At 46.8% G+C, this 27,961-nt stretch overlaps 2 protein-coding genes across 2 annotated transcripts; one reads left to right on the top strand and one right to left on the bottom strand.

The window, feature by feature from the left end:
* The first annotated feature begins 175 nt into the window (after nt 1–175).
* PPM1M (protein phosphatase, Mg2+/Mn2+ dependent 1M) lies at nt 176–7,843 on the top strand. Its single transcript, XM_076346194.1, has 10 exons — nt 176–390; nt 1,671–1,794; nt 2,487–2,741; nt 3,261–3,373; nt 3,947–4,031; nt 4,360–4,478; nt 4,941–5,004; nt 5,963–6,070; nt 6,370–6,518; nt 6,787–7,843. Exons 1-10 carry the CDS (start codon nt 176–178, stop codon nt 6,929–6,931), a joined length of 1,377 nt encoding a protein of 458 aa, XP_076202309.1. The 3' UTR covers nt 6,932–7,843.
* A 1,050-nt stretch (nt 7,844–8,893) lies between these two features.
* On the bottom strand, nt 8,894–27,596 carry WDR82 (WD repeat domain 82). Its single transcript, XM_076346203.1, has 9 exons — nt 27,390–27,596; nt 22,091–22,188; nt 18,645–18,711; nt 18,344–18,443; nt 16,170–16,286; nt 15,253–15,408; nt 15,059–15,128; nt 13,093–13,235; nt 8,894–12,588 (listed from the first exon to the last, which is right to left on the bottom strand). Exons 1-9 carry the CDS (start codon nt 27,548–27,550, stop codon nt 12,559–12,561), a joined length of 942 nt encoding a protein of 313 aa, XP_076202318.1. The 5' UTR covers nt 27,551–27,596; the 3' UTR covers nt 8,894–12,558.
* Nucleotides 27,597–27,961: the final 365 nt, after the last annotated feature.

Genomic DNA, 27,961 nt, shown 5'->3' on the forward strand with positions numbered 1-27,961 from the left:
TCCGGAGCCTGGAGCCCGCCGCCCGCACCGCCCCGGGGAGGAGCCGCCGCCGCCCCGGGGAGGAGCCGCCCGCGCCGCGCCGCGCCGGGGAGGAGCCGCCGCCGCGCCGGGGCCGCACTGCGGCGCCGCCTGGCGGAGTTCGGCGGCGCCGCGCGTGCCCGAGCCGGGCCCCGCCATGTCCGCCGAGTGGCTGCGGCGGTTGCGGCGGGGCGGCCCCACGGAGCGGCCCGGCGGCGCCCAGGGGTCTGGGTCGGGCCCGCCGCCCACCGCCCTCCGCTACCGCCGGCCTAAGTTCCTGCGTGGCGGCGTCGAGGAGAGCCCGCGGGGCGGGCGGGCCGTGCGGGGCACCGGGCCCGAGCTGTCCCTGCCCTGGGGCGCGGGCTACGCCGAGTGAGTGCGGGCCGGCAGCGGGGCGGCCCCGGGAAGGGGCTCCGGGAGACCCCCGGGGGTGGGGGTGCGGCGTTAGAGGGGTTCCCGCGGTGCTTCTAGGGTTTTGGGTGGGGTAGTGCAGGTTTGGGGGGACTCCAGGGTCTGCGTGGGGGTAGGGGGCTCTTGGGGGGTGTAGGAGGTACGTGGGGGGTTTAGGGGACTCCTGAGTTGGTGCCCAGAGGTGTGATCGCACCCCATTTCTTCCCCCCACGCTGCTCCCCTCGGCTGCAGCCCCAGCCCAAGCACGGAGCTTCAGCCTTCCCCTGGAGAGGGCTCGCAGGCAGAAATCGCCCCCCTTTGCCCGCGTCTGCCTGCAAGGAGGGGAGCAGCTTCCTCCTCCAGACACGGCAGCAGTGCGAGGTTTGATGTGGCGGCGTGTTTTCCTTGGCCCTTCTCCCTCCCCGTCGGTGGCTGGCAGCAGCGTGGGACACAGCTGCCCACCTCCCTGCCTGCATTTAGCTGCCTGCACTCTGCCAGCCGCAGAGTGGCTTGTGACACACCATTGCTTGTGACAAGTGGCAGGGGCGGCCCCCAGAGCAGCATCAGGTCAGCTCATCCCCTAATGCAATGATGTTTACACTGCAATTTTACAGCTGGGATGTCACCCGTCCCCTGCTCTGCGCCTTGGTTGCAGGGAGCTGGTCAGGCAGGACTCTTCCGTGGGGCTGCTGTGTTGGGCAGCGGTGGGCAGAAAACCCTCCCTTGCAGGGGGAAGGGATGGGGGAGCAGGGAGGACGGTTGGGGCGGGCGGAGGTTTTTGGAGCTAGTGGAACCGGGCGTCCATCCCCTTGCTCCTAGCGAAGCGCCTTAAAAACAAAGGGTGGGTAGACCAGAATTTCGGAAGTCTCTGAGCTGTGCAAGGAGAGCAAACTCCCATCCAGGGACAAACGTTAGCAAGGCTGGAAGGAAAAACAATGACGGTGGTTTTGCAATTCACTGTGTCGCCAAGGAAATAGCACAGCATGGGCTGCTGACAAAGGCTGCCTGAGGCCAGGGTGCTCCAAAACCACTTGTCCCTGTGTCCCTGGCCAAGCTCTTTCCTGGTGCACATAAAGGACTTGCTATTTAGGTCCCCAGCAAAGAGATCCTGGAGTTTGAAAAGGGAGCAGGGAGCATGGGGCTGGAATGACGGGGCAAGGTGCAGCCGTTCGCCGTGGCTGCTGAGCACCCAGCACAGCTGGCTGGCAGCAGGCAAGGTGCAGTGCGTCCGCACGCCTTACCTGGAGCGTTTGCACCCCCAGGGTTATCAATGCCGAGAAGTCGGAATTCAACGAGGACCAGGCGGCCTGCTGTCAGATCTCCATCCGGAGGAGAGAGCCGGGCCTGGAGGAAGATGAGGAATGGCTGATCCTGTGCTCCACGCAGGTATAGCCCATGGGCAGGCTGTGCCCACCCTGCTGCCAGCCCTGGCCTGTACCCAAGGGCCCAGGTACAGGAAACACAGGGTTGCCCCATCAGTCCTATATGCCCATGTGCTGAAACCCTTCCTTCCTTGGATGCATTTAGGTGACCCATGTACCCTACGTCTGGCCAGCAGACATCCAGCTCTGCCCGTACATGCCATTTCTACTGCCCATGCCTTGCAGCGTCTGAGGTCATCCAAGCCCTTTACTCGGTGCCCTCACCTTTCCTTTACTTGTCCTCGCTCTGCTTTCAAGGGCTGGTGTGTGTTGTCATCACTCGGGGACAACAGCGTGAACCAGGCACACGGGATGCTCTCACCTGGGAGCAGCTCTGCCTCACCTCTCGTAAAATGGAGTAGCCCCATCTCCCCTGAAACACAGAGGAACAGCGCGTGAGGGTGGGCGGCTGCGAATCCAGCCGCTCAGAGCTCAGATGACGGGCCTGGCAGAGCAGCACATGGGCACTACATGAGTTTGAGCTGCGCAGGGGATTAACTGGCACCAGGGAAGGGTAGCTGAGGTGGAAGAGCCAGGCAAAACATGTACAACAACGTCCTGGCTGTGAGCCTGCCGTCTGTATGACCTCTTTCCAGCCCCCGTCTTTCCCCTCTCTGAAGATCCCCTTCGTTGTCTTGTCCCTTTTCCCCACTGCAGTTTCTGACTGGTTACTACTGGGCACTATTTGATGGCCACGGTGGCCCAGAAGCTGCCATCATCGCTTCCAACTATTTGCACTACTGCATCAAGCAGAAGCTGGAGGAGGTTGTGGGAGGCATCACAGAGGCACGTCCCCCCATGAATCTGAGCGGACACTGCGTTTGTGACAGCGACCCCCAGTTCGTGGAGGAGAAGCACATCCACGCCAAAGACCTGGTGGTGGGAGCCCTGGAGAACGCCTTCCAGGAATGCGTGAGTACCCCGTGCAGGGCACCAGTCCTGCTGCCCCAAGCAGTCAGTCTGTCCCTCCCTGCTGCCCAGGGTGGGCAAGGTCTGCAGTTCTGCAGCTCGTCAAGCAGGCAGGAACATTCAGCCGTACCTTTAAGCGTGCTGAGATAGCGCTGGGTCAGCTCCCCAAGATCTGCCTCGGATCTGTTGCACATTGGCAGTGCTGACCCAGAGCAAAGCTACAGCATCTCTGCTAAACTGTGCCCAGGGGATGCGTTTCTTTAGGGCTAGACGGTGGCTATTGTTAGACTCATACAGCGCGTACAGGTTTGAGATCTCCCCATCACGCTCCTAAAGCAGTCCTTAGTCCGGCAGCAACAGCTTTGTGGGCTGTACCAAAGCAACATTGTCTTTTGCCTTGCTGGTTTCCCATGGCCCATCTGCAATCAGTTTTGGCTCTGGATTTCTGCTGGGAGGCACGAGGCAGCTGCAGAAAGCAGCAGCCCAGCTCACATCACTCTCCAGACTTGTTTAAACCAACAGGATGAAGTCATCGGCCAGGAGATGGAAGCTACGAACCAGATGGGAGGCTGCACTGCTCTGGCTGCCCTTTATTTCCAGGGAAAGCTGTATGTGGCTAACGCTGGGGACAGCAGGTGAGTCACAATAAAAGGGGGAAGTTGCTGGGGGATGAGAGCTGGGAGATAAGCAAGGTTTCCAGCATCTTATTTAACCCTATGGAAGGTAAACGTGCAGCCCAGCCATTTCCTTCCTCCCTGCCATAGGACCTGTTGGATGGACGGATGCTCTCATGCCTCCTGGAAGGGTTTGGGGATTTCAAGGGACTAACACTGCCCAGCCACAGAGCAGGATTGGGATGGTAGTGCAGCAGTAAGCTCAGCCTGGAAGGTGTTTAAAAGTGGAAGGTGATTTCAAAGCATCCTAAAAAGCTTCCTCATCTGGCCTTGGCCCACCGGTCCTCTGACAGCGAGCTCTACCATCGTCAAACCAGGCAGGCTCAGTTCTCTGCTGCAACAGTGCAATTGCAATGGGGTTATTTAAAATACACCGGCATTTTTAAACGTTCCTGGGTGCAGAGCTATTCTCTGGCATTACTCTGCTGCTGGTTACCCCCAGTCCCACACCTGGCTGACCCTGGGGCTAGCCTCAGTAAGAGGAGGGCTGCAGTGACAGACTCAGCTCAGCTCTTTGTCTCTTCCCTGTCATAGGGCGATTCTTGTTCTGAAGGACAACGTTGTGCCCATGAGCTGCGAGTTCACACCCGAGACAGAGAGGCAGCGAATCCAGCACTTGGTGAGTGACTCCTTCTGCACATCAGACAATCCAGCTGCAAGCATCCAACTAGGTCAGAGAGGGCTTGTGGGAAGAGGACCACCAGCTTTCCTCGAAGGCCACTGTGTGGCCAGAATGTCATCTGGCACTAGTCAAGGAGGGCTGGGGGCAAGATTCAACCAGCAGCCTTTAGTATGGGAGATGCTCACATCCTCCTTGGGATATGCTTTCCCGATTCTGTTCTCCATTCTGCTGCTGGGAGTGCCAGTCCCGAGGCAGAAGCAGTTTTGGTGCCCTACTCCGCTGAAGCAGAACCTGTCCGTCCTCACGCCCTCATTCCCTCCTCCAGGCTTTTCTTTTCCCCAAGCTCCTGGACGGTGAGTTCACGCGCTTTGAGTTTCCACGGAGGTTGAAGGGAGATGATGTGGGCCGGAAAGTCCTGTACCGGGATTACTTCATGGAGGGCTGGTGAGTGCTTTCTGCCTGAGGATAAGGGTGTGGCACAGGGCAGCTTTACCTGCTCGTAGCGATGGGGAGGTGAAGGGAGAAGGGGTATGCCCCACTGGTGAGAGCAGTGGGCTTGATGGTGCAAAGCTGTGCCAGATCAAGCAAAGAATGCTGTGAGCAGCCTCCCCCCTGACGGAAGGACTGGGGCCATGGCAGGGCAGTTAGGGAACAGTTGAGATGGTCCTTCTGGGCTCCTGTGAGGTGGGGCTAGTGCAGGTACAAGCTGGGGAGGAAGGGGAGAGGGAAAAACACCTGGGCATTCAGCAAGGGGTCATCTTCACTGCATCTGCTTCAGCAAGTCACCTTGTCCCTGCCTCAGTCAGCTGCCTGTGCATGGGGGCACCACAAGGGTCGAAACGCTCTGGCTGGGTCGTACCTTCAAGGCAGACAAATCCCAACTCAACGGTGAATTCTCTGTTCTAGGGGATACAAGACGGTGGAGAAAGCCGACCTCAAGTATCCTCTTGTCCATGGTCACGGGAAGCAGGTAGCTTAATGCTTTACACACTGGGAAGGCAGAGGCAAGTCTGCTGGGGGTCCTCAGTGTTACCGTCACTCACGGTCACGCTCCAGGCCACTACAACAGACTGGGGCTGCAGAGCACCCTGTGCTCTGGGGCTCTCCAGCATGGCACAGTCCCACAGCCCCGCTGCAGCAGCTCCCTTCGCTAGCACCACGCTGCCTCGTTAATGTAAATCAGAGCCCTCCGCAGCAGAGAGGTTGCACCCTCCTCCAGAGTACCTGCTAGCGGAGCAGACAGCAGCCCTGAGCCAGCCTGCCCTTTCCTCATCTCCCCTTGCACACAAGAACTCATTTCAGATGAGAACTCATTTCATCAGATCCCACTTTGGACTGTCTCCTCTGGCTCTAACTACCACCTTTCCTACAAACCCTCTTCCTCGAGGAGAGGTTGAGAAAAGGAGCCTGGAGAGGGAAGGAGGAGGCAGGGCGACGCAACGACTGCACACAACCAGCGTCTGCCTGCTGGGGTCGAGCAGAAAGCCCTGTTGCCTCCCCTGGCACTACAACCCACATGCTACCCCCTTTGCAAGGAGTCAGTGCAGAACCTCCTTTGCCAGGAGAAAGGACCCCTTCCTCCCCTCCCCCCAAACCAACCCAGTTTTCTTCCTCGCCACCCCAAATCAAGAGCAGATGCCACCATGGGCTTCCTGAGGTCTGTAGCATTACCCAGAGTACACGTAGTAACTCCAGAGCACACCACAGGCCACCAGGAGCTATCCACGGGCAGGCAGGCTGTCTCCACGCTCCATCAGGCCATCGCTTCTGATCACTCCTCCATCTCTGAAGTCTCCAGGGACTGTTCTGGGTGATGCCGGGAGAAGGGTCCTAAAGGCAACACAGATCAGTCAGGACAAGCCACACGTCAGCCTTTAGAGGTGCCACGTTCTTATGTTTCAACACTGTTTTGCTTTGTTTGTGGCCAGGCTCGCTTGCTGGGGACTCTGGCTGTCTCTCGAGGTCTGGGGGATCATCAGCTCAAAGTCATCGACACCAACATTGAAGTCAAACCTTTCCTCTCCTGCATTCCCAAGGTCAGTCATGGCACGTGGGAATTGCAAGATGGAATTAAACAGGCTGCTCCTCCTCTATAACACCCACCTTTTACAGACCTGGCAGGTCTTGGCCGTTTCCTTTTTCCATCCTCCATCTCTCTGCACGCTGCCCAGAGAATGTCCAAGACAGAGTAATCTAGAAGCATAGCAGCAAGGGGATGTAAAAGATTCAAAGCAACCTCGTCCCACTTGAAGTCATCTCTCAGGGGAAGAGTCATCTTCCTCACCCCTCTGGTACGTTGCAGGAATTGTCACTGATTTACTCCTGTGTTGTCCAGGTGAATGTATTTGACTTTGCTCTGCATGACATTAAGGAAGACGACGTCCTCATCATGGCAACTGATGGCCTTTGGGATGTTCTGTGCAACAAAGAGGTGGCCCATATGGTCAGGAGCTTCCTTGCAGAAAACAAGACAGATCCTCACAGGTAATATCAGCCTTGCCATCGTTTTCCCTTCCAGAGAACCTGGTCAGACCAAAAGCAGGCTGAGATCACTCTGCTTCTAGGTCAGCTCTGGCACGACCAAGCTCTCTTTTCTGTGACTCTGGAAACTGCCTCCGAATCTTTCCCCATCCTAAAGAAACAATTATAAAGCTGGTGTCTATTATTTTGACAATGCAAAGCCACATCTCAATGTTGTTCTTAAGGGGTAGTGCCACGTTAAACCAAACTTCGCATTTTTTTCCACCCACAGATTCTCAGAACTGGCCAAGTGCTTGGTATGCAGAGCAAGGGGAAAGGAGAGAGGCCACCAGTGGATGCTGGATGACAGCCACGAGGCATCCTACGATGACATCTCTGTGTTTGTCATCCCACTACACAACAGAGATGAGGACTGACTGTTAGCATGACACACAGGATCTCTGTGTCCCCCTACTGTGGTGCTATTCAGCATCAACCCAAGACTGAGAGATTTCTGCTGTGCATGTACGCTCTCTTCCAGCAAAACCATCTGCAGTGGAACCTGAAAATGCACAGCCAGCACTTATGTAGAAGATCAACAAGAACATTAGCTCCTTAAGAACGTGCAAGAGAGGAACAGTGGGCAACAAATCATTCCCCTTACTCCTTTCTCGTTGTTGGGCCAAGGAGAAATCACAAAGAGGGCCACACAAGCTGAAGGGTACTATTGCTAAGATCTTTGCGGTTCAGCGGGACTCAAATCCACATTTCTAGTGACCCCTCTCCCTTTTTAATATTGAAGAATGGGGATCAGTTGGGATCCAACCAGTTTCAAGAGCTGGATTTTAATCAGACTTGAACTAAGTTGTGTAAAACTGGATGTGTAAGCTGAAGTGTCCCTCGTATCCATTTGCTGTAACGCGAGATGTACTGGAAACCCAGGAGTTGCTGCTAAGACGGCATTGGGCACGGCCACGCCTGCCGAATGCAAACGCTGAAGCAGTAGCCCAGACCTCTTGAGAAAGTTGCCATTTGTAGGCAGCACCACCTCAAAACAGACAACGTTAGCAGATGAAGCTACACATGGGTGTACAGGAGCCTCCTGTGTAAAGACGTGCCTTACTGTTATTTAAGAGCATTTAAGTATATTAGTATGTAATGCAACATACGGATTTCTAACAAATCTTAGTCCACACCACTTGCTAACACTTTTTCTATTCGTTCAGGTAATTTCTGACAGCAAAGCTGTTTTTGTAGCAGTAGCAGCGATGAGAACGAAAGTATTTAAGTACATCAGCTGATTTAGTAGAACAGCTCCAAGTAAAATAAAACCGGTTTGTTCCAATGTGTCCGCAGTGCTGAATCACAAGCGCTTACACTCATTACAACAGGAACAGCAGCGCAGAAGACATGCCAAACCGAGTTGTACCTTAAACTCTGAGGATCTGCTTCTCCACCAGTTCATTAGCCAGGCAAATTCAGGTCTGGACAAGCACCCCATCTCCCCGAGCCCCCAATTTTATTTTCGTTATTCATTACACAAGTTGCAAGATTCCCTAGTGAAGCGGACAAACCCCAGCGTGTGTTTAAGTTCCACAAGGATGAAAGTCCAAAAAAACCCCAACTTCTTCCTGCATCTTGCTGCGGTTTTATTCCTGTCAGAGGTTTTACACAGGCCTGAGATGGAGAAAAACAGCCTTAGAAAACTGCAGAGGAGTTTCTGCTTTGGATTTGTCTTTGCCAAAGCCCGGTTTGTCAGTAGAAGTATTCCCTTGGCAGTACTACCCCGAGGGCTAGGTGTCAAAAGATGATTTCCTGCCGTGGGAGGCCTGGACCCAGGAATGAGGCAGCCTCCTCAGCTATCTGCTCATGGTTTAAACAAGGGATAGAACAAAAAACATTTCTCTCCAGCTTCGCATTTCCCCCATCCTCTTGAGTTCAACCTGAAAACAATGCAGACGGGGTTTTACCCGCGTTAACCTGATGCTAGTTGCCGTTGCCCCTACAGCAGCTGTAATGCTATATATACATTGACTGTAATGATCCAAGTCTCCCATTACTCCAAAGCAACAAGCCATTTCCCCACCCTCCTGCTGAGAAAGGGCTCAGCTCTTCCAGACCACAGGCTCCCACGAACACCCTTCTACCTAGGGCACCATACCTCAACAAGTAGCTGTCACAAGTCCGCTTCCCTATCCCGATACATTCCTAGGCAAGAAAAGCCTCTTAAAATGGGCAATTTATGTAGGGATAGCTTCAGAGCATCACAGTTTCCACTACAGAGCTTCTGATTTTCCAAAACGAAGGGGCTTTTAAAAAGACGGATGGTTTTCCCATTCCCTTCCAAGAAAACGGCAAGTCGTATCACACCGGACAAACGCAGAATTTACAGCACTCGGTGATCTCTCTACAAAATATTTATTGGTAACAGCCACAACATTGAATTCTCCACATACGTAGTATTTTGTGACAAAGCATAATTTGACTTTATGTATTTACACTCATCTGGCAGATACCACCTAGGAGCCAAACTCCCCATACCAGCTCACGACCAGAGAGACCAGTTTCTGAAAGGCTCGCCAGGATCCTAGCCCCCGACCCAAACCCAAGGTGAAGTCTCTTAAAGTGCAAATATAGTCAAGAGGCATTGGAAAAGAGACACTGCTGCTTCCAAATTTGTTCACTCAGTTGCTCCTGCGTCCCCCAGAGCAGGGGTTGGGACATTAACCAAGGACCTGGGAGCCTCAAAAAAAAAAAAAAAAAAACCAACCCAAAAACCTCTCAAAGACTAACTTGGAGAAATTACCCCCGAAATCTACAGCCCCAGGGGATGTGCTCAGCCACCACCGCTGCTTATTTAGAGGTGGGCTGTTGAGCCTCACTTCCCCCTTGTTTTGAAGAAAGGTCTTTACTTCATCCCAAAGAACATGGAGGGATTCATCTTTTAAATGTCAAATTTGGAGGGGGAATGCTGTTTCCTGCTTGGCTTTACCTAAGGTTGGACACTCCGTTAGACCCGGGAGAGCTGTTTTCGGCGAGGTCCATTTCTCATTAGCTGGCTGCCCTGAAGAGCGCAGGAATTGCAGTCCCGATACTTTTAGAGAAGCACACAGAAACTGGAAGCTAAAAGCTTTATTCACATTTCCAGTCTAGCGTTCTAGAAACACGCAATACTCAAGTTCCTTGACAATACTTGGCACATTTCCCTCTTTTAAAGGCAGATGGAAAACACTCAGTGCTACATCAACCAAGAAAGATGTCTTTGCCGTGTGGGTGGCAATCGGCCCTGGGAAGGCATTCAGCTTTAATTCTCAATTGAGCATTAGTGCTGTGTTGTGCGTGAACCTGTAAATTTATCTTCACTCCAGAAAGCCGCTGATGTTCTTAGTGTATGTGTCCTTCTAGATGTTCCTAGCGTACCCGTCCTTCTAGATCAGTCCTTTGGTCCTCTTTTTCTTAAATATTTCATGCTGAAACACACAATGTTTTACAACATTGCAAGCGGAAGAGCTGAACAATGGTCTTTAGACAAGGGCTCAAACCACATTAGCAAAGAGCATTTTTAGAGTAAAAGCCTTCCAAATGCTTCCCTGTGAAAAGTAACAAGAAAAATGGCTGGAGGCTATCTGTCCACTTCCTCAGGCAACAGACTTGGTAAAACCCTGAAAGATGATTTGCTACTGAACCCTAAAGTTTAACTGTTAAAATGTACTGCAAACCCCAAATACCTGTATGTTACAAACCACTGCAAAATACAGCTGCTTACAGAAACACCAACAACGGTAAAATAGCACCAAGCAGCCCGAAATGCAACAAGACTGAGTTGAAGAGGTGGCTGTGGAAACCTAGTCAACTGCGAGGACCGAGATACCCATCTCCCTTCGCGCTGGGCATTTATAGGTGACAATGGGACAGTACACGCCAGGAAGAGGGATGCTGGTGTAGTAGGATGAATCTCTCATCCGCATCTCCAACAGCAGGCCTGTTTGGCAAGATCGAAAGCATCAGTCTGCTGTTCCCTTCCCTCCTCCAGTCTGGAGGATGTAAAACTCGCATCACAGACCTGTGCTGTTAGAAATGGCTCTAAACTCGTGCGGTAGCATCAGCAGAGGCAAGCCACGGAGCCTAAGGAGAAGCTTCAACCACAGCATCGATCCGAACATCACGTTAATCAGACTGCCTCATGCACGGCAGTCCTCCTGCCGACTGTCACAGGCAGACGCTGCAGCTCAGCATGTGCTGCTACTTTAAAGGAACCAGCAGTGGAGAAATGCTCAGTCCCCATCCCCAGCTCTCAGCACAGCACATTTCCACTGACAAGGGCTGTAAAAAAAAAAAAAGGCAAGGAAAAGCAAAACAGAAGCTGTTCTACAAGCCGATTTACTTTTCCAGGGAGACATGCTCTGAATTATATACAGGGCCCCACAGCTGAGACGAACGTTGCTGTAATATGGGAACATGTAGAAAACTGACCTAAGGTAAAATGCTCGAGCACTGTTCTCCAGCTTGGATTGGCACTTGAGAGCAGAGAGGACGTGCCCATTACTGTGCTTGTCACCTTACCAGCATCTTACATTCAGGAGAGGGGAAGCACACGTGACTGGGTGAGGGAAAGAATGGACTTTCCAAGCTGTGACCCAGCACATAAAACCAAGTCTTTTTGGAAAGGCAAGAACGCAATGAACACCACATTTACACTGAGCCTGTCCCGACCTGCTGGTGGATGCATTTGATCAATGCAACGTTTCAGGAAAAAGAAACTGGAACCAGGCTTGAAGACCAGCTTGCCAGCCTTTCTGCACCATTCGCCCACAAGCTCCTCTGGAGCGGGAGAGCACGTCCCTCCCATCTCTTTGCAGGGGCGTTCCTTGGAGCAGGGCCACAGCAAAGCAGAGTCAGCACAGTCACATGTAAGATTTTTAAAATTCAATTCTGAAGACAGCATCTGACAAAGGAAGCGTTGCTCTTTCGGGGCTATCGCTGAAAACCCGCGGGGCCTGTAACAAAACGCATGATGAACTAACTGCACGTCAGTTTTACCAGCAAAGGGATACAGGTCTAAGCCTGGTGTGGGGAGAATTTCATGGTGCTTATTTACAAACCAGGAGGGGAAAACTGCATCAGTGAAGGTAAACAGCCTAGACACCCCACAATACTGGCCCACATCATATTCTTTAATATCTAAAAGTAAAAAAATATGGCCCATTCCCACTGCCCTCCCCCCCACGATATTTACAAGTAAGATCAGCCAAGATGATACATAAGGAAGATACACAGGCAGACTGTGCTTTCAGTCTCAGTTTGGTTTCTCCATCTTCCTGCTGACAGATTCCTTTATTGCTTGGGACACTGACCGGACCTCATCAGTACTGTCTGTGCCCTCCAGGATGCTGGCACAGCAAACAGCAGGGAGGCTTCGGCAAGCTCTGGCAGCGGACAAAACCTGTATGGTTTGTTGCACACTAAATCACCAAAAAGGATGACAGGATGTATAATGTATATTTACAGTCACCCACTCTTTCGGCACGTATTCCACTGCAAGAGAATCCAGCATCTGCTGTTTAAGTTGAAAACTGTCAGTGTTCACGTTTGGCACAGAAGTTACTTTGCATCTGTGGACTGCAGTGAAACCAGAGATCCCAGATGTGAAAAACATGCACTTATGGGAAGGAACTGCACGTTCCACCTTGGAACATCAATAGCCTTGTGCACTTACAGAAGGAAAACACACAATTACAGCTTAAAAAATGCCACGAACATTTTGTAAATAAAACAGACTTCATTGCTCTTAGAAATAATACTGTGTCAGTTCCAACTTCGGCTGAAGCCTGCTGGGCACGGACTGGAAGGTACGAACGTGTAGCATGCCGCTTCTGAACACGCTAGGAGGCCGAGTGGAAGAGTCCTCACAAAGGAATGCAGCAAATAAAGGTAAGACATATGGAAACATACGCAGGAACAGGAACACAGTCTAGGAGACCTAGGCAATTCCAATACTATGCTTGCAATGATGTGCTGCTGTTAGCAGTATGGAAGTCATCTGACAGCAGCTGCAGTGTAGGAATTAGTCGTCAATAGTTGGCAACCAGAAGGCCTACAAAAAAGAAGAACGAACATCTTTTACAGAGCAGAACACAAATCTCTCCTACAGCACACTGTAGGAGCTTATCACTGCTACCTTCCATAAGCACACAGGCAGAGACTACCAAAGAGGCAGCAACACCCTCCCAGCAGTTCAAGGTTACAATCCTTGCTTATGCTGGTTTGGTTTGCATTGCACGTTCTCTCGTTGCAAGCCAGTCTTACACAAACTGAAAATACCAGCCACGTACAGTGACCTAAAGGACTCACACTTCTTCTGCATGCGCATTCACCCACTGCTCTGCTTTCATGTGTGTGTTCAAATGCTGACTTGCCAGGTGTGCTGCCCCACATATCTGCCTGGCAGGTAAGGCGCAATCAAGGTGCAACAGACAGGGGCCTGGCTCTCACCAAAGCCCAAGGAAATACCCATCAGTGGCACTGAGCCTTCTCAGATTCATTTCTAAAAGGGTCAGCATCTCATTGAGCTAGGAGGAACTTAAAACGCTTTCCTTACCATATTGGAACACGCACTAGCAAAAGTCATGAATTTTGGATTGAACTGCAGACAGGTTATAGGACCTGTGTGTTTCCCATCCAGCACAGCCACCTTCATCCCACTTTCCCCATTCCAAACATGAATTTTCCCATCTTCCGAACCTGCAGGCAGGAGTGGAAAACAAGATATATTGGAGAGACCAGCAGAGAAAATGAAGTACATAACCTTTTCTGACAGAGAACTGTAGGAACAAGCATGCCTCGTCTTCATAGCTTAACCTTTAAAATCCCTGAAGTATCACTAGGGCATTTACAAAACATCACTAGAGTTTACACACCTGTATCCAAACAGCAGGTTTATATCTTTGCACTGTGGGGACTCAACTACGCAACACAGTGCAATGCTATTCTGGCAAAGAGGTTAACAACCACGGTCACCCAGTAGAAAAGGAGAGCTGACACCATCCAACTAAGGAGGAAAGACCCTTGCCAACTTGCACCAATGTGCGAGAGGCCAACAGCTGGGTGTAAGAGTTCTCAGTTCAGACACAGGAGATAAATATTTCACTTGGTAGGCACAGAATCAAATCAAAGGCTTTACCATTGAAGGTAACCAGATTTCAATGCACTATGCCGAATACTAGAAGCTTCACTGGAGGTGTCAACACTCCACATTGCTACAACGGGACAGGTTTTTCACTTTAAAATGGCATTTTGCAAACTCTGAGGCTGGGCACTTAACACTTTTATAATTCAGTTCTGCTTTAGTCTCATTTTAGATAGGATTCCTAATAAAAATACAAGGAATTTTCTTCTGCTTCTATAATTATATGTATAGCTTTTCAGGGAGGAAAAATTAAGAAGCACAAGTTACAACTTAACCGTATGTAAAAACTGAACAGAAATAAGTGGTTTGGAACTTCTTGCACTATAGTTTTCATTTGGAAGGGCACAACAGGAAGGTAAATATGTGCAATAAAGTGCTCTCCAGAAACAGACTAAACAAAGAACCTCCCCTGCCCCCACCTTCTCTGCAATCAGGAAGTTCTCAGCCAGAACAAAATAAAAGAAGTTTTGCCAAGACCATCACTCATCCAGGAAAAATGAGGATCAGGATACCAATTACCACAAAGTTAAACATATTTTTATGTACCAGCCATATCAATAAGAACAAAAAGAAAGTGCTAGGAGAGGGCAGCACCACGCAAATGCGTCTGACTTGTGTTCATGGGTCCTTTTGGGCAGCAGCGTAGCAGAGTGACTGAAGCGCTTACCTTGGGGTGCCCAACCTGCAGCACCAGGCTTTACAGGAGCTGCAACTGCTTTTTGCCACCCACTTCACTCGAGTCCCGCCTGCAGGGGGTGAGGAAGGGGGCCTGGGCCAGAGGAATCATGCTGGGAGCCATCAGGCTGATCCCTACTGTTTCTATCAAGGGTTAAACGGAGCTTGTTCCACAGACATGGGGATTCACAAGAGCCACATGAACAAAATGCAGCTACCCCAGCACGTCGCCAGTGCAGGAACGTCCCTGGGAGGTGTACAAACGCAACAGGCTATGAGACCAACTGCCCAAGCACAGACAGGTGCCTCGTTCATCAGGTAATAGAGGGCAGGCCACAACATACAGCCCCAAAACACTTTCAGAGGCAGCACATGAGTGCATCCTAGCCACAGGGTGAGGATCATTGACATAAATTACGTGACATCTCCACGCATTACAATAGTTTGCTGGTTTCTTATCTTTTTTTGGAATAGTGTTCATATATAAAGGAAAAAACAAAAGTCTTCTTGCAGGCTCGTTTACATTTCAGTCTAGAAAATGCTGAGTAAACTAACAAAACAGAAAACCATCGATGCAAAGAAAGCTTACAGCTGCATTGTATTATTTAAATACATTGTGCTTCCCAACACAGACACAACTTTAGTCCTACATAACACACCTCATTTCAGAGCACTGAAATTCTTTCAAGAAGAATTATCTTACCTATCATGATGAACTGAGAGTCTGGTGTGAATGATGCCTCCAGTGTGACAGCTTTACTGTTGTTATAACCCTATGGCACAAAACAGGAGAACATGTAGCAGAGAGCGTGTCCACAGTAATCTCGCAAACCAAAGGGCACCTGCTCCCAAACCTAACACCAAGTTTCAAGCAGGTAACACAGGCAACATGCTCACCCCAAATGTATGCAGGACAGCTCCTTTAAAGGCATCAATCAGTCGAATGAACCCTCCATTAGTCGATATGAGGATGAGTTTGCCATCGTTACTGAACTTCAGGCCTGTCCACTCACACGTTCGATCATACTGCATCTTAAACGTAGCAAATGGCCCCTTCAAATTAAAAATGGGAAATGTGATGTAGACTCTGCATGCATTGCTGCTAACAACAGTCTGCTTTTAACCTTAGCTCAGGAAAAAGTTTAAGATTTTTCAAAAGAAAATATTTACTCCTAAGATACCAAAGGAAAGCGTCGTAGCAAAAACATGTCACCGCATGTGTAAGTTTCAAAGTATGAATCCATAGTTTCCATAGCAAAAAAGAGCCACAGTAGGGTGTTTCAATACCCAATAGTCCCATACTCTACCACATTCAACAGCAGAAATTAATTTCAGGTAGGATGAAGTTTTCAAACAAGGCTGCTAATTGAAGTCAGAGAAAGAGCTTGAGCCAGTGTTATTGTCATCTGACTTTTTGAAAACCATGGAACTAACTATGCTCAGTTCAGCTGCCCACCCAATTACAGTTTCCTTTGAAATGTCCATCCAGTGTTCTTCCAGAGAAAGCAGCAAGGAAAAAGAAACAAACAAAACACCAAAAGCCAACAACAACAAAAAGCCTAAACAGGAGTTTGGAATAGGTTAAAGAGTTAGCGGAAGTAAACTTTAACATTGGTTCAAGAGTGGATTTCAGGATCTGGTGACAGCACGTACCCCTCTCTGTCTGCGTAATGTTTACTTACCGAAAACTCTCTAGGTGCCAAGTAGGCACCCCAGATAGTAAGCTGGAGTAAACAAATGCAGCTTCTGAGCACTGAGTTTAGACTACTTCTTGCAAGATAAAAAGTGTAAGTAGTGAAGTTAGGGTAGCTCACCTTGTCAAAAGAACGGAGATCGTAAAGCTTCACCATTTCAGAATTGACTCCAGCAGCAAAAATCAACCCTTCTGGGTCAAAAGAACATACAGGCTTCCCCTGGAGATGCATTAAACCCTAGAAAATAGAAGTCCAAATTATTTTGCGAAACTCATGCTCACATTTCTACCGCTACCCTTTGAGCCCACTGTGAGCAGGGCAGCAGCCTATGGGTGGAACAACTGAATGTCAATTGTAAATATTGAGGTTTTACAAAGGTTCGGAACTCAGCTTCTCAAAAGCAACTCTGACTACTTCAGGTCATCATACAGAGCTTCCAGTTTGCTGCAATGACAAAGTTCACATCAGAACAAATCAAGACCTCAATTCGAGCTGTCATCCACTCAAAAAGTACCCAGAGAAGGGAGGATGATGTGGCTGTATTAATAACCATACCAGACAGTGCCACAAAACCCTGCTGCTGGGATTGATAGCAACGCTCCGCCAGTTATGGTTGCAAAGGAGGGAAGAAAAAGTATTTTGAAAGCAAGTAGAAACAGCTCCAGTGAACACCACTGCTGAACTTTCCATGTGTGTTTAATGAAAATTCATACCTTTTGGAAGCCAACAGACCTTACATATTAAAATTGACAGATTACTATCAGCGCTTATTTTTAATGTTAACTTTTCCTTAACTCACATAATGGAAAAGACTTGAGAAAATTTGGTAAAAGCCAACAAGATATATAATTTTCTGTATCCTGACTGGCAGGTGTGTGCGTTAGCCAAATGTCTTTACGTAACTGTATGCACATAAATAAGAACACATCTTTGATTAAATCAACAATACATTTAAAAATTTTCTGCATTTCTGAAATACCATTTTTCTCTAGAGAAGTCTAGCGACTTTATTACTTCTCTCTTCTTTCCAATTTAGGTCAGTTTTCCCTGTGATCTCTGAAGGCTAGGCAGTAAGCTAGCCAGCACTCAGGGCCCTCGCAAGTGGGACATCACAGATTTCCCGGTAATATTTCTAGGCCCTACGGCTGCCATCTCATGGGCAAACTGAAAATTACAAGTAACACTTCCTCAACCTGTTGCCCAAACGTTGCTGGATGCAGCTTCCGGTTACAAGTCCTGGTTTTACCATTCTTACAACTTCAGGCATTAGCATAAATCACAGAACTGCTACTGAATTTACAACCCTATCTCATTTGTAGCAACTCTGAGACTGAGATTCCTCCCAAGGGAAACTTACACACTGGCATTAAAGGCATACTCCTGGAGAAAGGCAAAATTAAGATTTCTTGTCAGAAAAAGCTTGGTTTTAAGACAGATAAAACCATTTTGTAAGAAACGTAACCTTTTCTTCCTTTTGCATTTACAGTTACATCATCTGGAATAAGTAAATAGCCCCCTCTCATAAGCAAAATGGTCCCAGTGAGATGGGAAAATATGACAGCACAACACTACGTGTCCGGATATAGGGACAAAACAGCTCATCACCAATAAAAGGTGGAGATTCTACTCCTAGTCTTTCATTCCTGCCCCTGCTGCCAGCTCCGGTACTTTTCTCAGCCCACACAAGCCTGCTTCCACTGAAGAAAGTTCAGTAAAGTATTCCAACAAAATACATAAATAAAACCAAATAGGGTTTTGCCTTGCTAGAAAGTTAAATCTGCTCACAAACAGGTCTGATGAACAACAAAGGTGATGCAAGGAGGGGGTAGACCACATGGCTACTGCGTTACTTTAGATCACCAGTCTCTTCATCGAATTTAATTGCATCAAGGCATCAATTTTAAACACACACTATAAGCACTCAGATAAGATGCATTCCCAACCCAGGAGAGATGCCAGCTAAGAGAGAACACTCTCTGCATGGGGTAGCAGCCTGATGAACAAGCTGATGACACCCAGCTCTTCTCTTGTTTCATCAGCTGTGGGTGTTACTTCTTGCTCTTCCCAGAGCCTCTCCAGCAGAGACATAGGTGAAAGTGAGTGGTGTTACACAGTGTGACATGTATTTTGCAGAGATTTGTGATCAAGGCTCCTTCAGCATTCCAGGAAGGTATAACACTACATCAACAGCATATGTTTCTGGCAGTATTTTTGGTTTATAACCAGCACACATCCATTTTTCATCTTTCTAACTGAAAATGCAACACACTATGCACATGGATTTGGTATCCTACCTGGCAATTTGGAGAGCGGAGATCCCAAAGTCGAATAGTTTTATCAAGGGATCCAGAAATAAAAGTATCATCCACTGGAGACATTGAAAGAGCAACCACTCTGCAACACAGAAGACCACACGCATCAGAGACATACAAAAGTGAATGGAGTAACACCTACCCCAACAGCTGTGTATAAGCTCATCACTGCCATGAACAGTTCTACAAAGTGAAAACCAGAGTGAATCGAGCGTAACGTAACTCAAGCTCGTTACAATCATTATTTCGATTTCTCCTGTACTGTCTCCAAGCAACATCTTACCTTTTTGTATGCCCCGGGAAATACCGAATGTATTTGTTGTCATGCAGGGAGAGGTATCGGATTGTATCTGAAAACATAAACAAACCATAAGCTTTATTATACCATGAACCCAATGTTATCTAAAAGCGGTCACGCAGTAAACTTGCTCCCCACAGCAACAGCAATCTTGCCACAGTGAATAAGTCTGGTCATTTGATTTAAAGTCAGGCTTTGAAACAGAATCAAGTTAGAAACAGGCATAAAAACTTGGTTTCCAAGGCAGAACTGGAAATCAGGCACCAGGAAAAGATACTTTCCACAGTCTGAAGTCATATTACATCTTAAAGGCATGTAAGATGTACATGTGATTTATGCAAGTTAGTTTCAAAGTTGCTGAAATTTAAGTACCAGTAGGTTTTATTCCATCATTCTCACAAAATTGAGAGTATCAAATTTACAAAGTTGATACGACCACTTTTTTTTGCTATACAGCATGAATCTTGCTGTCTTACCTACGTACACATCCAGCAAATAAGTCTCCAACTAAACAGTAAGCATAGGAAATGTGCGAATTCTAGCATTTAGCCAAAGAGATAAAAACATGAACTTCAAAGCCAGGACAAGACCATCAGAAAGTAGCAAATCTCTCTCTTTTTTTTTAATCTGACAATCAACAGCTTCACACCTTCTCTGCACTTAGAGTAGCTAAGCTTTAAGAAGAGGACAGGACAAATCTAAAGCTTAGTCCACTTAAAGCAATCTTAAAAATATACTGAATAAATCAGAGCAGCACCACAACATTTCTCAAGTGGTAATTTTATTCTGACTATAGATGAACATACCAAGAGTAGCCCAGAATTTTGGAAGATGCTGTTGAGACTTTCTCCCAAGATTAAAAGAAATTCTTGTAAGAGGAAACAATTACTAAAGCACAGAAGCCACTTTATGTGCAGATCCATCTGAGTGATGAAACGTGAAGAGCACAAGTTAAACCTCTGCTATCTGAAAGCAGATATGAAAACAGAAATCAGCAAAATCCCTTCTCACACCAGTTGGAGGACACTAGTTTAAGCTATTGCTGGATGGAAGAGATTGGCATTATGCACCTGCACCATACAGTGCCAAGAGACTTCGTACTGCTGTAACAAGTCCTGCTGAGGCTCCAAAGATAAACTGAGAGAAAACACATTTTTACTTCTGACTCAGAAGAACAAGAGCCAACAGCATGCAATACGCACAGAGCATTTTAAACACTCATAAGGGCTACTGTGTTCAGAGCTTTTTGAAAGGCTCACTCAGCAAAATTTAGTTTCTGTGAAAAAATTCGTTACCATTTTTGCCTAAGGTTTCACATCAAGCTGAGATCAGAGTTCTAGACCACCTTCCAGTATTAGACAAGACGACTAAAGCTGACTGATCAAGCTGGAAACATGATGCTGGTGACACACCATTCTGAAAGGCTCTAAGTGACCTGAGGTGACTATCCAAAACATAAATCCCAACACCAGTGTCACGTCACATCCCACCATGGCTAGAACCGATATGCTTCAAGCATGCTGTTAAGACACATCTCTAGTTTTTCCTGCCAGAACTGTCGTTACCTGATTTCCGAAGTATCCATGCAGAATTTCATCTTCCTTTGCTAAAGAGGAAGCTCTGGGGAACTGTGATCCTTTGTGATCCTTTTTGTTGGCAGTGCTCTGTCCCAGGCAAGGCAGTGGCCTGTACAGTTATCTCCTGTACCGGGTGGTATCATAGACCCTCAAACTGTACAAACTACTACCTCAGCCTGGAATCAGGCAAGAGGAACTAGGTTCAAAGGTCTTGAGGAAATCTTCAGAAGTGGATTGGTAGCAACTCCAACAGATAAAATGCTTGGGAACAAGCACCAGCACTCCTATTACACGTTCCTGGGTTAATTTTCCCTCCCGATAACGACGTAACAGGTTAAATACAATGCACCTTGCCTAAGACTGCATGCATTAGGGACTACAGAGTATATGGACCCCTACAGAACACACTGCTGGTTTTATTAGGTTTACGGTTTGTAACAGCAACAAATACTTTCACACTCTACTTCTTCTTTTCTTCTAATCAAGTATTTATCATAATGCTACCCTGCAGGATGAAGACTCTTAAGTTTTGGTTCCTCAAAGACTACCATTGCTTATAAACAAAAACTCACAGCTCAAAATAGCATTAAAAATGCTTCATTAAATTGTTAATTGTTAATTAATTGTAAATTAAATAGCAGCCAAGTCAGAAATGTGACACAAAGTAATAACTTAATTAAAAAAAAGTAGGCTGTGAAATAGACTAAAAAGGCAAGTGCTTCCCATCACACTTTTAATCCTTTTACACCATTAAATCCAGTTCCCTTAGAAACTTCCTTGTTCCTCTAGTTTTAGGCCCAGCTTGTTCTAGTTTAACCTGGTTTCCTAAATCTTAACTTCCATCTGCTCTAAATTCATACTCTTAAATTCCTTAAGTAACCCAGCACACACCACAAGGCACCAGTATCTCTACTGTCAAGCTCCATCTCTGCAAAGGAAAAACCAAAACAAAACCACTATTCCAGAAATGATTATGAGTTTACAAATACAATATTAAAACCCATTTATAACGTGCTGTGCTAAGAGACTTGTTCACTGAAAAACTCTCAGACACCGACTGCAACAAACAAAATTGAGACAAAATTTGAAATGAACGCTAGCTGTTTCCAACCTTAGGAAGAATTAATGTACCTATCTGTGCCAGTTCTTAAATTTGAATTTTAAATTAACTCAAATACATTAATAGAGACCCGGTCATGAAGCTCTAGAAGCCCTTCGATGTCACTGATTTACAGAGCATAGCTATCACAGACACCGACTGTGGAGAAACAGCATGAAAATGGGTGTTCTGTCTATTACATGCAAAAAACAGATAAACAGAAGCAAAGCTAATCTCAGAAGAGCTCTGTGACCTCCTCCAGGCTTGGCTGGTGATCTGCTGAGTTACCTGAACTTCCTACCCTCCCTGCTGCCTACAGAGAATGGAAAAACATTCCCTTCCTTTGCAGCTGACTTGTGTGTGTACCAGACAGAGCTACGGCATTTAGCCCACCTTCTAGCCACATGCTCCTTCCACCTCATTACACACATAAGAAATTAAGGCACGGAGGCTGACTGACAGCACTGGTATCAAACAGCAAAGTGAACAGCAGAATCAAGAACCGAACTTTTATCGCACTAACAATGTTTAATCCCTTAGTTATTGCAGCAATGAACAAAACTCATGTCAGCATGCTCGAGGGAGTATCACTGAGTTGTGCATTAGAGTTGAACATTAATTCCTCTGTCTCTGACAGCGCATTTATCACTGAAAACTTGCTATAATTTTTTCCCAGCTCTTTAGAGCTATTTATCCAGGCATGTAGTTTTAACTGTAAGGAGATTAAATATGCTCAACTCCAGTGGATCACTTACCATCTATTTTGTTGGAGCTGTACACGACAGTGTTGGCAGCATGCGTGTACCTGATGAGGTCCACTCCATACTTCTTACTGTACAGCGTTCTCTTTGGTCTGTCAGAAGGAAGCAGAAATAATTGCACTCACTGCAACAAAAAGCTCAAACCAAAACTCACCACATTAACAAGGCCTGTTTTCATCGAGATATTACAAGATTGTTTCAAGTGGTCAGATGTTTTTATACAAAGAAAGAAAAGCATTTGTATTTGATTTTCAAACAAGCACTTTGGTGCTTTTTTCCCAAGACCATCCCTAGGCTTGAGGAGTTCCCTGCACCTGCAAAATGCACTTATGTGTCTCCTCCAAAAAGTCTTTATCCCATGATGTCTACTGTAAAAAGAATACGAGAAGCTAGCATAATGAGCCCTTACAGTCAAGCAGCACTGCCTCATCATTCCCTTGCCCATCCAAATCTCTAATTCATCTGCTGCTTATTTTAGATTGAGCCTAATTTGACTTTTTGTTCTATGTTACTTCAAAACCTAGAACAGTGTGTCTTATTCAGAACAGGGCTTCTCAGTATTAACAAACAGGTATATATACCAGTAGTCTAAAAAAGCAATGGTAACACAGGGACTCTCAAACTACTGGAGAATTATACTCATATCCCATCCTAATTAAAGCATGAAACCTCAAATGTAACATTTTGCGACAAAATTAAAGACATTCTGGTGAGAGTGAAGACAACATACAGAACTGGATTTTTAGGGGTCTGGTAAGCAAGTGATGTACTGCATTGTACTAGAAATTTAAACTGCAAAGTAAACATAGAAGTAGCTGGTTAATAAGCATATCTTGCAGCAGTATCAGTGCCTGTTTAAGCCATGCAAGGTCTCCACCGCCCTCCTTCCCCTTTCTTCCTCAACTGAGGTAGCACAGTGGTTTCAAAGCTGGGCAGTCAACCAACAGGGGTACCGATCAACATCAGAAATAATACAGTCTCTTCCAGGAGTTATTTTTAATCCAGAAAGTCATAACTCCGGTTATTACACAGGCCCACAAAATATTTTACCAACACAAACCAAAGACAACAGCATGGGAATGGAAACAAACAGCAGGAGCAGTTTAAACCAGCACTGCAGACTACACCCTCAGACAAGATATTTCTAAAATGCTCAACTTTTTCCTTGTTTTCATTAGCCTCAAATTGACACACCCAAACAAGAGCATGAGTTGGAGACTTTTCATATCAGAACAAAAATAGACATTCATTCTGAAAGATTAATTCTCAAAAAGCAGAAGCCATAGGGCTTTAACTTTACACGAACTTGCTGGGGACAAGCTTCCATTAACTGAAAGCCAATACAGCAAGTGTAATTAAAACCCATACACCACCTGTACCACTTAGACCAAATCTCAACAGATTCTTCCTCAGTTCCTCCAGTAGACTTTTAAATCAATTTTTCAGATGCAAACGTGCTACAAATTGAAAACAGCACATCAAATGTAAATTTAGACACCAAAATTCTGAACATTATGCCTGATAAACTTCCCCATACTGCTCTCTGTAGTTACCTCAACTACGCTGTTGACCAAATTGGGGGGGGGGGAGAACAAACCAACAAAAAAAAAATCCACCAACCTCAAAACATACTAGACTCTTATGCCTAATCTGGCTCTTCCTTATCTATGAGATGTTTAAAGCTTAGAAGTTCTATTCAGAATAAAAGAATATACACCAAAGAATATACACGGAGACAATAAAGATCAACAGATGGACAAAAGCACATCTACCAAAAAGACGGAAAGTACTTCTGTGTTTTAAGAAAGGTGAAGTTTTCATGTAAGCTGATAGAAGCAGAAGCATATCACTTCACACAAGACCAACCGCCTGTTCCCAATCGACTATTTAAAAACACAAACAAACAAAAAAAATCTAAGTTTTACCTATTTTTTAAACAGATCACAATCACTAAACATAATTCTGAGTTTAAGGTTAATCTATCCAGCCCACTTGTAAATCAAGCAATATCATCAAAGAAAAATGCTTTACGAGATCACAGTCAAATCTGCTATAAAGATGAAACAAAACACAGGCGATGTTTGTAACAGTCTGTGCCTTGGTTTGAATCACTACTAGTGCAGGTAAAACCATCCTCCAGAACCAGGCTCACTGATATGTCTAGTAAACACCACAGCTAAGCAGGAGTCCAGATCCATCACCTCTTTAGTTGTATAAATAATACACAATCGATATATACTAAAATACAAGCTAAACCTTTGCTAGACCACTATTATATCATACCAGGGTTACAAATCTGCAGCCACGAGGCCCTGTTCCCACCCTCAAGGACTGCTGTACATCCCAACACACAACGCCGTTCTAAAAGTTTTCAGAGTTCATTTTTAAGCCCCAACAGACACAGGTTAAGCCTCTTGGCTATGCTTTTGAGCCAGCCTATTGTGGAGGTATTTGGTGATGCAGAATGGGTTAAAAAAAAATAATCACCATTTAGCTGTTTACACATTTTGAAATACAAGTGGAATCTCAGGTCCAAAATTATTGGATGCTCATGAAAAAGCAGGACAAATTTTTCAAGCTTGTTGCCTATGCCCACAATATACATGATAAGGGAATCTGTTTCAAGGAGATAGTCTTGTCCTGTCAGCTCTTGGCTGCACATCACTGCTTAAACTATCCTGACACTTTTAGAAACTGAAGTTCGCTGAGATGGGGCTTGGTCATATGGTAACGACTCTTGCTCATTTTCATATGGCAAAACAAAGCAAACTAGGTGAGGCTGTACCTAAAGTATGACCAAACAAAGTTGCATTTTTAATTCTACCAGCAGAACCCCTCATAATTGGGAAAAACAAACCAAGTTTTGTCACTTTTACATGGGAAAAGTTTTAACATTCAGGCCATTTGATGAAGTAGGGTATCTTATACTGAAACCCAGCAAGCAGGACGTTTCCTCCTGGCCATTATATTCATTAGCAATGACATATACAAGAAGGTGAGAGTTCCAGGCCCTTGAAATGGTGGTTTAATAAAAAAAAAAAAAAACCTATAGGCCTGAAACTGCCAAATTCCACCATGTCACAACGATGATCATTCACAGGTTCGATTTTTCATCTCCACATGAATCTCCTGTGACAAAGTAATTCACAGCTAAAACTTTCCAGCTGAGAGAAAAAGTGTGTCCTGCATCCCTAGGTACCTCTAAAAATCATGCTCAGACTTTTAAGCCAATTGATAGTACATGAGAAACTTTCAAATTAATTTTATAACCACTGGAGAAATGCATCCTGAAACAGGGGTTACCTTGATGAAACTACTCTCATTGCCCTGTAGCACCGCAGTAGACAACCATCGATCTTCTACATTTAACTTAATTAAAGCAAACCCTCTGACTGTAAAGCATACATCAGAACTAGATGGAGGTAGGGATGAAAGGACCAAATGCCTCCCAACCCATCTAACTATTCTTTACAAGTCTGAAAGGGGAAGAGCAATCAATACCATCTGCATTAACATCACTCAGCCCTTCTACTACTGTATGTAATTAGGATCTAGAATACAATCCATGGCAGACACCATGTATGTATAAAGTTACCTATTCTTACATAAATAAAAATTAAATAATTTCAAGTAAGAGTTCACTCTATCAGATGGGGAACACCCACAACTTTAACATGTGAAGCAAGCAAACTAAATAAAAGTGTAAAATAATATAATAAGTGGTCTACAAGATTAAGAGTATGCAGGATACAATCTTTCAAACACAGCAAGTACGATGTCTTGGTCTGCTTCAAAAAGCAGAAGGATTAGGAATACCTGGTTTACTAGAAAATATACGCAACATTGACACATCTACCTCCTGGTACTCCCAAAGTCATTTCTTTTTCATTCCTGCATTATCCTGTCTTTTTTATTCTCTCTCCTACAATACATATGCTCGTTTTTCTTTTGCTTTCTATATGTATGTGATGCTCTCTAGTCTTGACTTTACAAAAAAAAAAAATCACCTCAGAATTACATCTCTACAGCAAGAAGCACAGGAAAATTAAAACTTAAAATTTAAAAGTATTTAAAGCCAAATGCATACTTGTACCAACTGAGAAAAGATTTTAATGGAATAACAACATCATTTGGCTCAATTTGTTCCAACTCTCAGAATACAAATGCCTTTTGCGTACGCTCTGAGACATCAACTGCAAGCGTTCTTGCAGTGGTGGTCTTATTTGCACATTTTTATCCTCTGAACAAGAGCACCATAGCTCAAGTGCTGTGCAAATTTCTGGGGTTTTATCCATAAAACAGGACAAGCATCGTGTAATCAATGAGAGAAGAAAGATAAACTGGACAACTCTGTTCAGTGAGACACACACCTTAACTCATTACCCTTAAGTAACAGAAATCAATAAACACCTTGATTGATTAAATATAAATTAAGACAACGTTTGAAGATGCATGTAAATCACAGATGTATTTTAACTGTGCTTTACAGATAAAAACGCAACTAGAGAAAAGGATTTAAAGCACAGAGGACCACCTTTATCTGCAACGTTCCCAGACACCACTTAGGAACTAGGTTTTAAGGAAAACACCATCAAGATTTAGAAGTTACAGTAAAGAGACACTATGCCACCTTCACCTTTTTGCTTAAAGCATTTATCCAAGAAGTTACACTCAAATTAGGTTGTTTAAAATGGCACATCTGTACATTGCTCACAGCCATTGCTTCTATTTTAGTGAGTGAGACTTAAACCCAGAGAAGCCTGAGAAGTCAGTTTGCACGTTTGTAACAATCCCGAGGCCTGGAAACATGGCCAGACTCAACCCCTTAAGCTTAACAACTATTTAGTTCTCACAGCAGTGAACTCCCTCACACTTGGGAAATTACCATCGCTGGCTCCAACCTACCAGAGATAACAAGCAGAGAGACCCGTAGAGCAGACAAAACCATGCTGCCCCCATCTCTGCACCCCCCTTTAACCATTCTTAACTTTATCCCCCCCGGCTTCGTCAGACATCGTTGCAGTTCCACTTACAAACCTACACCAAGAAACAACAAAAGAAAAGCTAAAGCTTACCACTCTGCAGACAGACCTTCCACCTCCTCAGCGCAGTCGCACCGGTGCGGAGCCGGGCACAGGTTCTCTCCGAACGCCGCAACGGGCAGCAGCCAAACCGGCGCCCCTCACAGCCCCACCCTGCCCCAGAAACACCCCCCCCCCAGCCTTCCCGAAGGCAGGCATCCCCTCCCCCGGCCCGGCGGAGGAGCGGGCCAGGCCGGGTCCCCGCCACTCACTTGCCCTCCTGGCAGTCGTAGAGAACGATGGAGTCGTCGTCGCTGCTGGAGATGACGGTCTCGCCGTTGGGGCTAAAGTCGAAGCAGTTGATCTTGTCCGAGTTCTCGCGGAAGACCTTGGCCACGCGGAAGCTCCGCAGCACGTTGTCCGTCAGCTTCATCCCGCCGCCGGGCCGGGCCGCGCCGAGGGCGGCGGCGGCGCTGAGGGGAGCCGGGCGGGGCTCCGGGCGGCGGCGGGAGCGGACAGGCTGGGCCTCGCGGGACGGCGGGGATCGGCAGAGGGCGGGGAGGGGCAGCGGGCCGGGTCGGGCGGCGCCCTCCGGCTCGGCTCGGCCCGCTCAGGCCGCGGAGAGGCGGCTCCTCCTCATTGTGTCCGCCATCTTGCTGCTCCGGGAACGGCAGGGGGCGGCGCGCGGGGCACCCTGGGAAGGGGGGGGGGGGGGGACGCGCGCTCGGCCGCTGCGGGGCGGTGGGGGAGCTCTGCGGGGGGGGGCGGGGCGTGCGCACGGCCTGCTGGGATTGGGGGGGCAGCGGGGGGGGGGTGTCCTGTGCCTAGCGGCCATATTGAGTGT

This window comes from Aptenodytes patagonicus, chromosome 8 (assembly GCF_965638725.1).
Source record: "Aptenodytes patagonicus chromosome 8, bAptPat1.pri.cur, whole genome shotgun sequence".
Taxonomy (NCBI): Eukaryota; Metazoa; Chordata; class Aves; order Sphenisciformes; family Spheniscidae; genus Aptenodytes; species Aptenodytes patagonicus.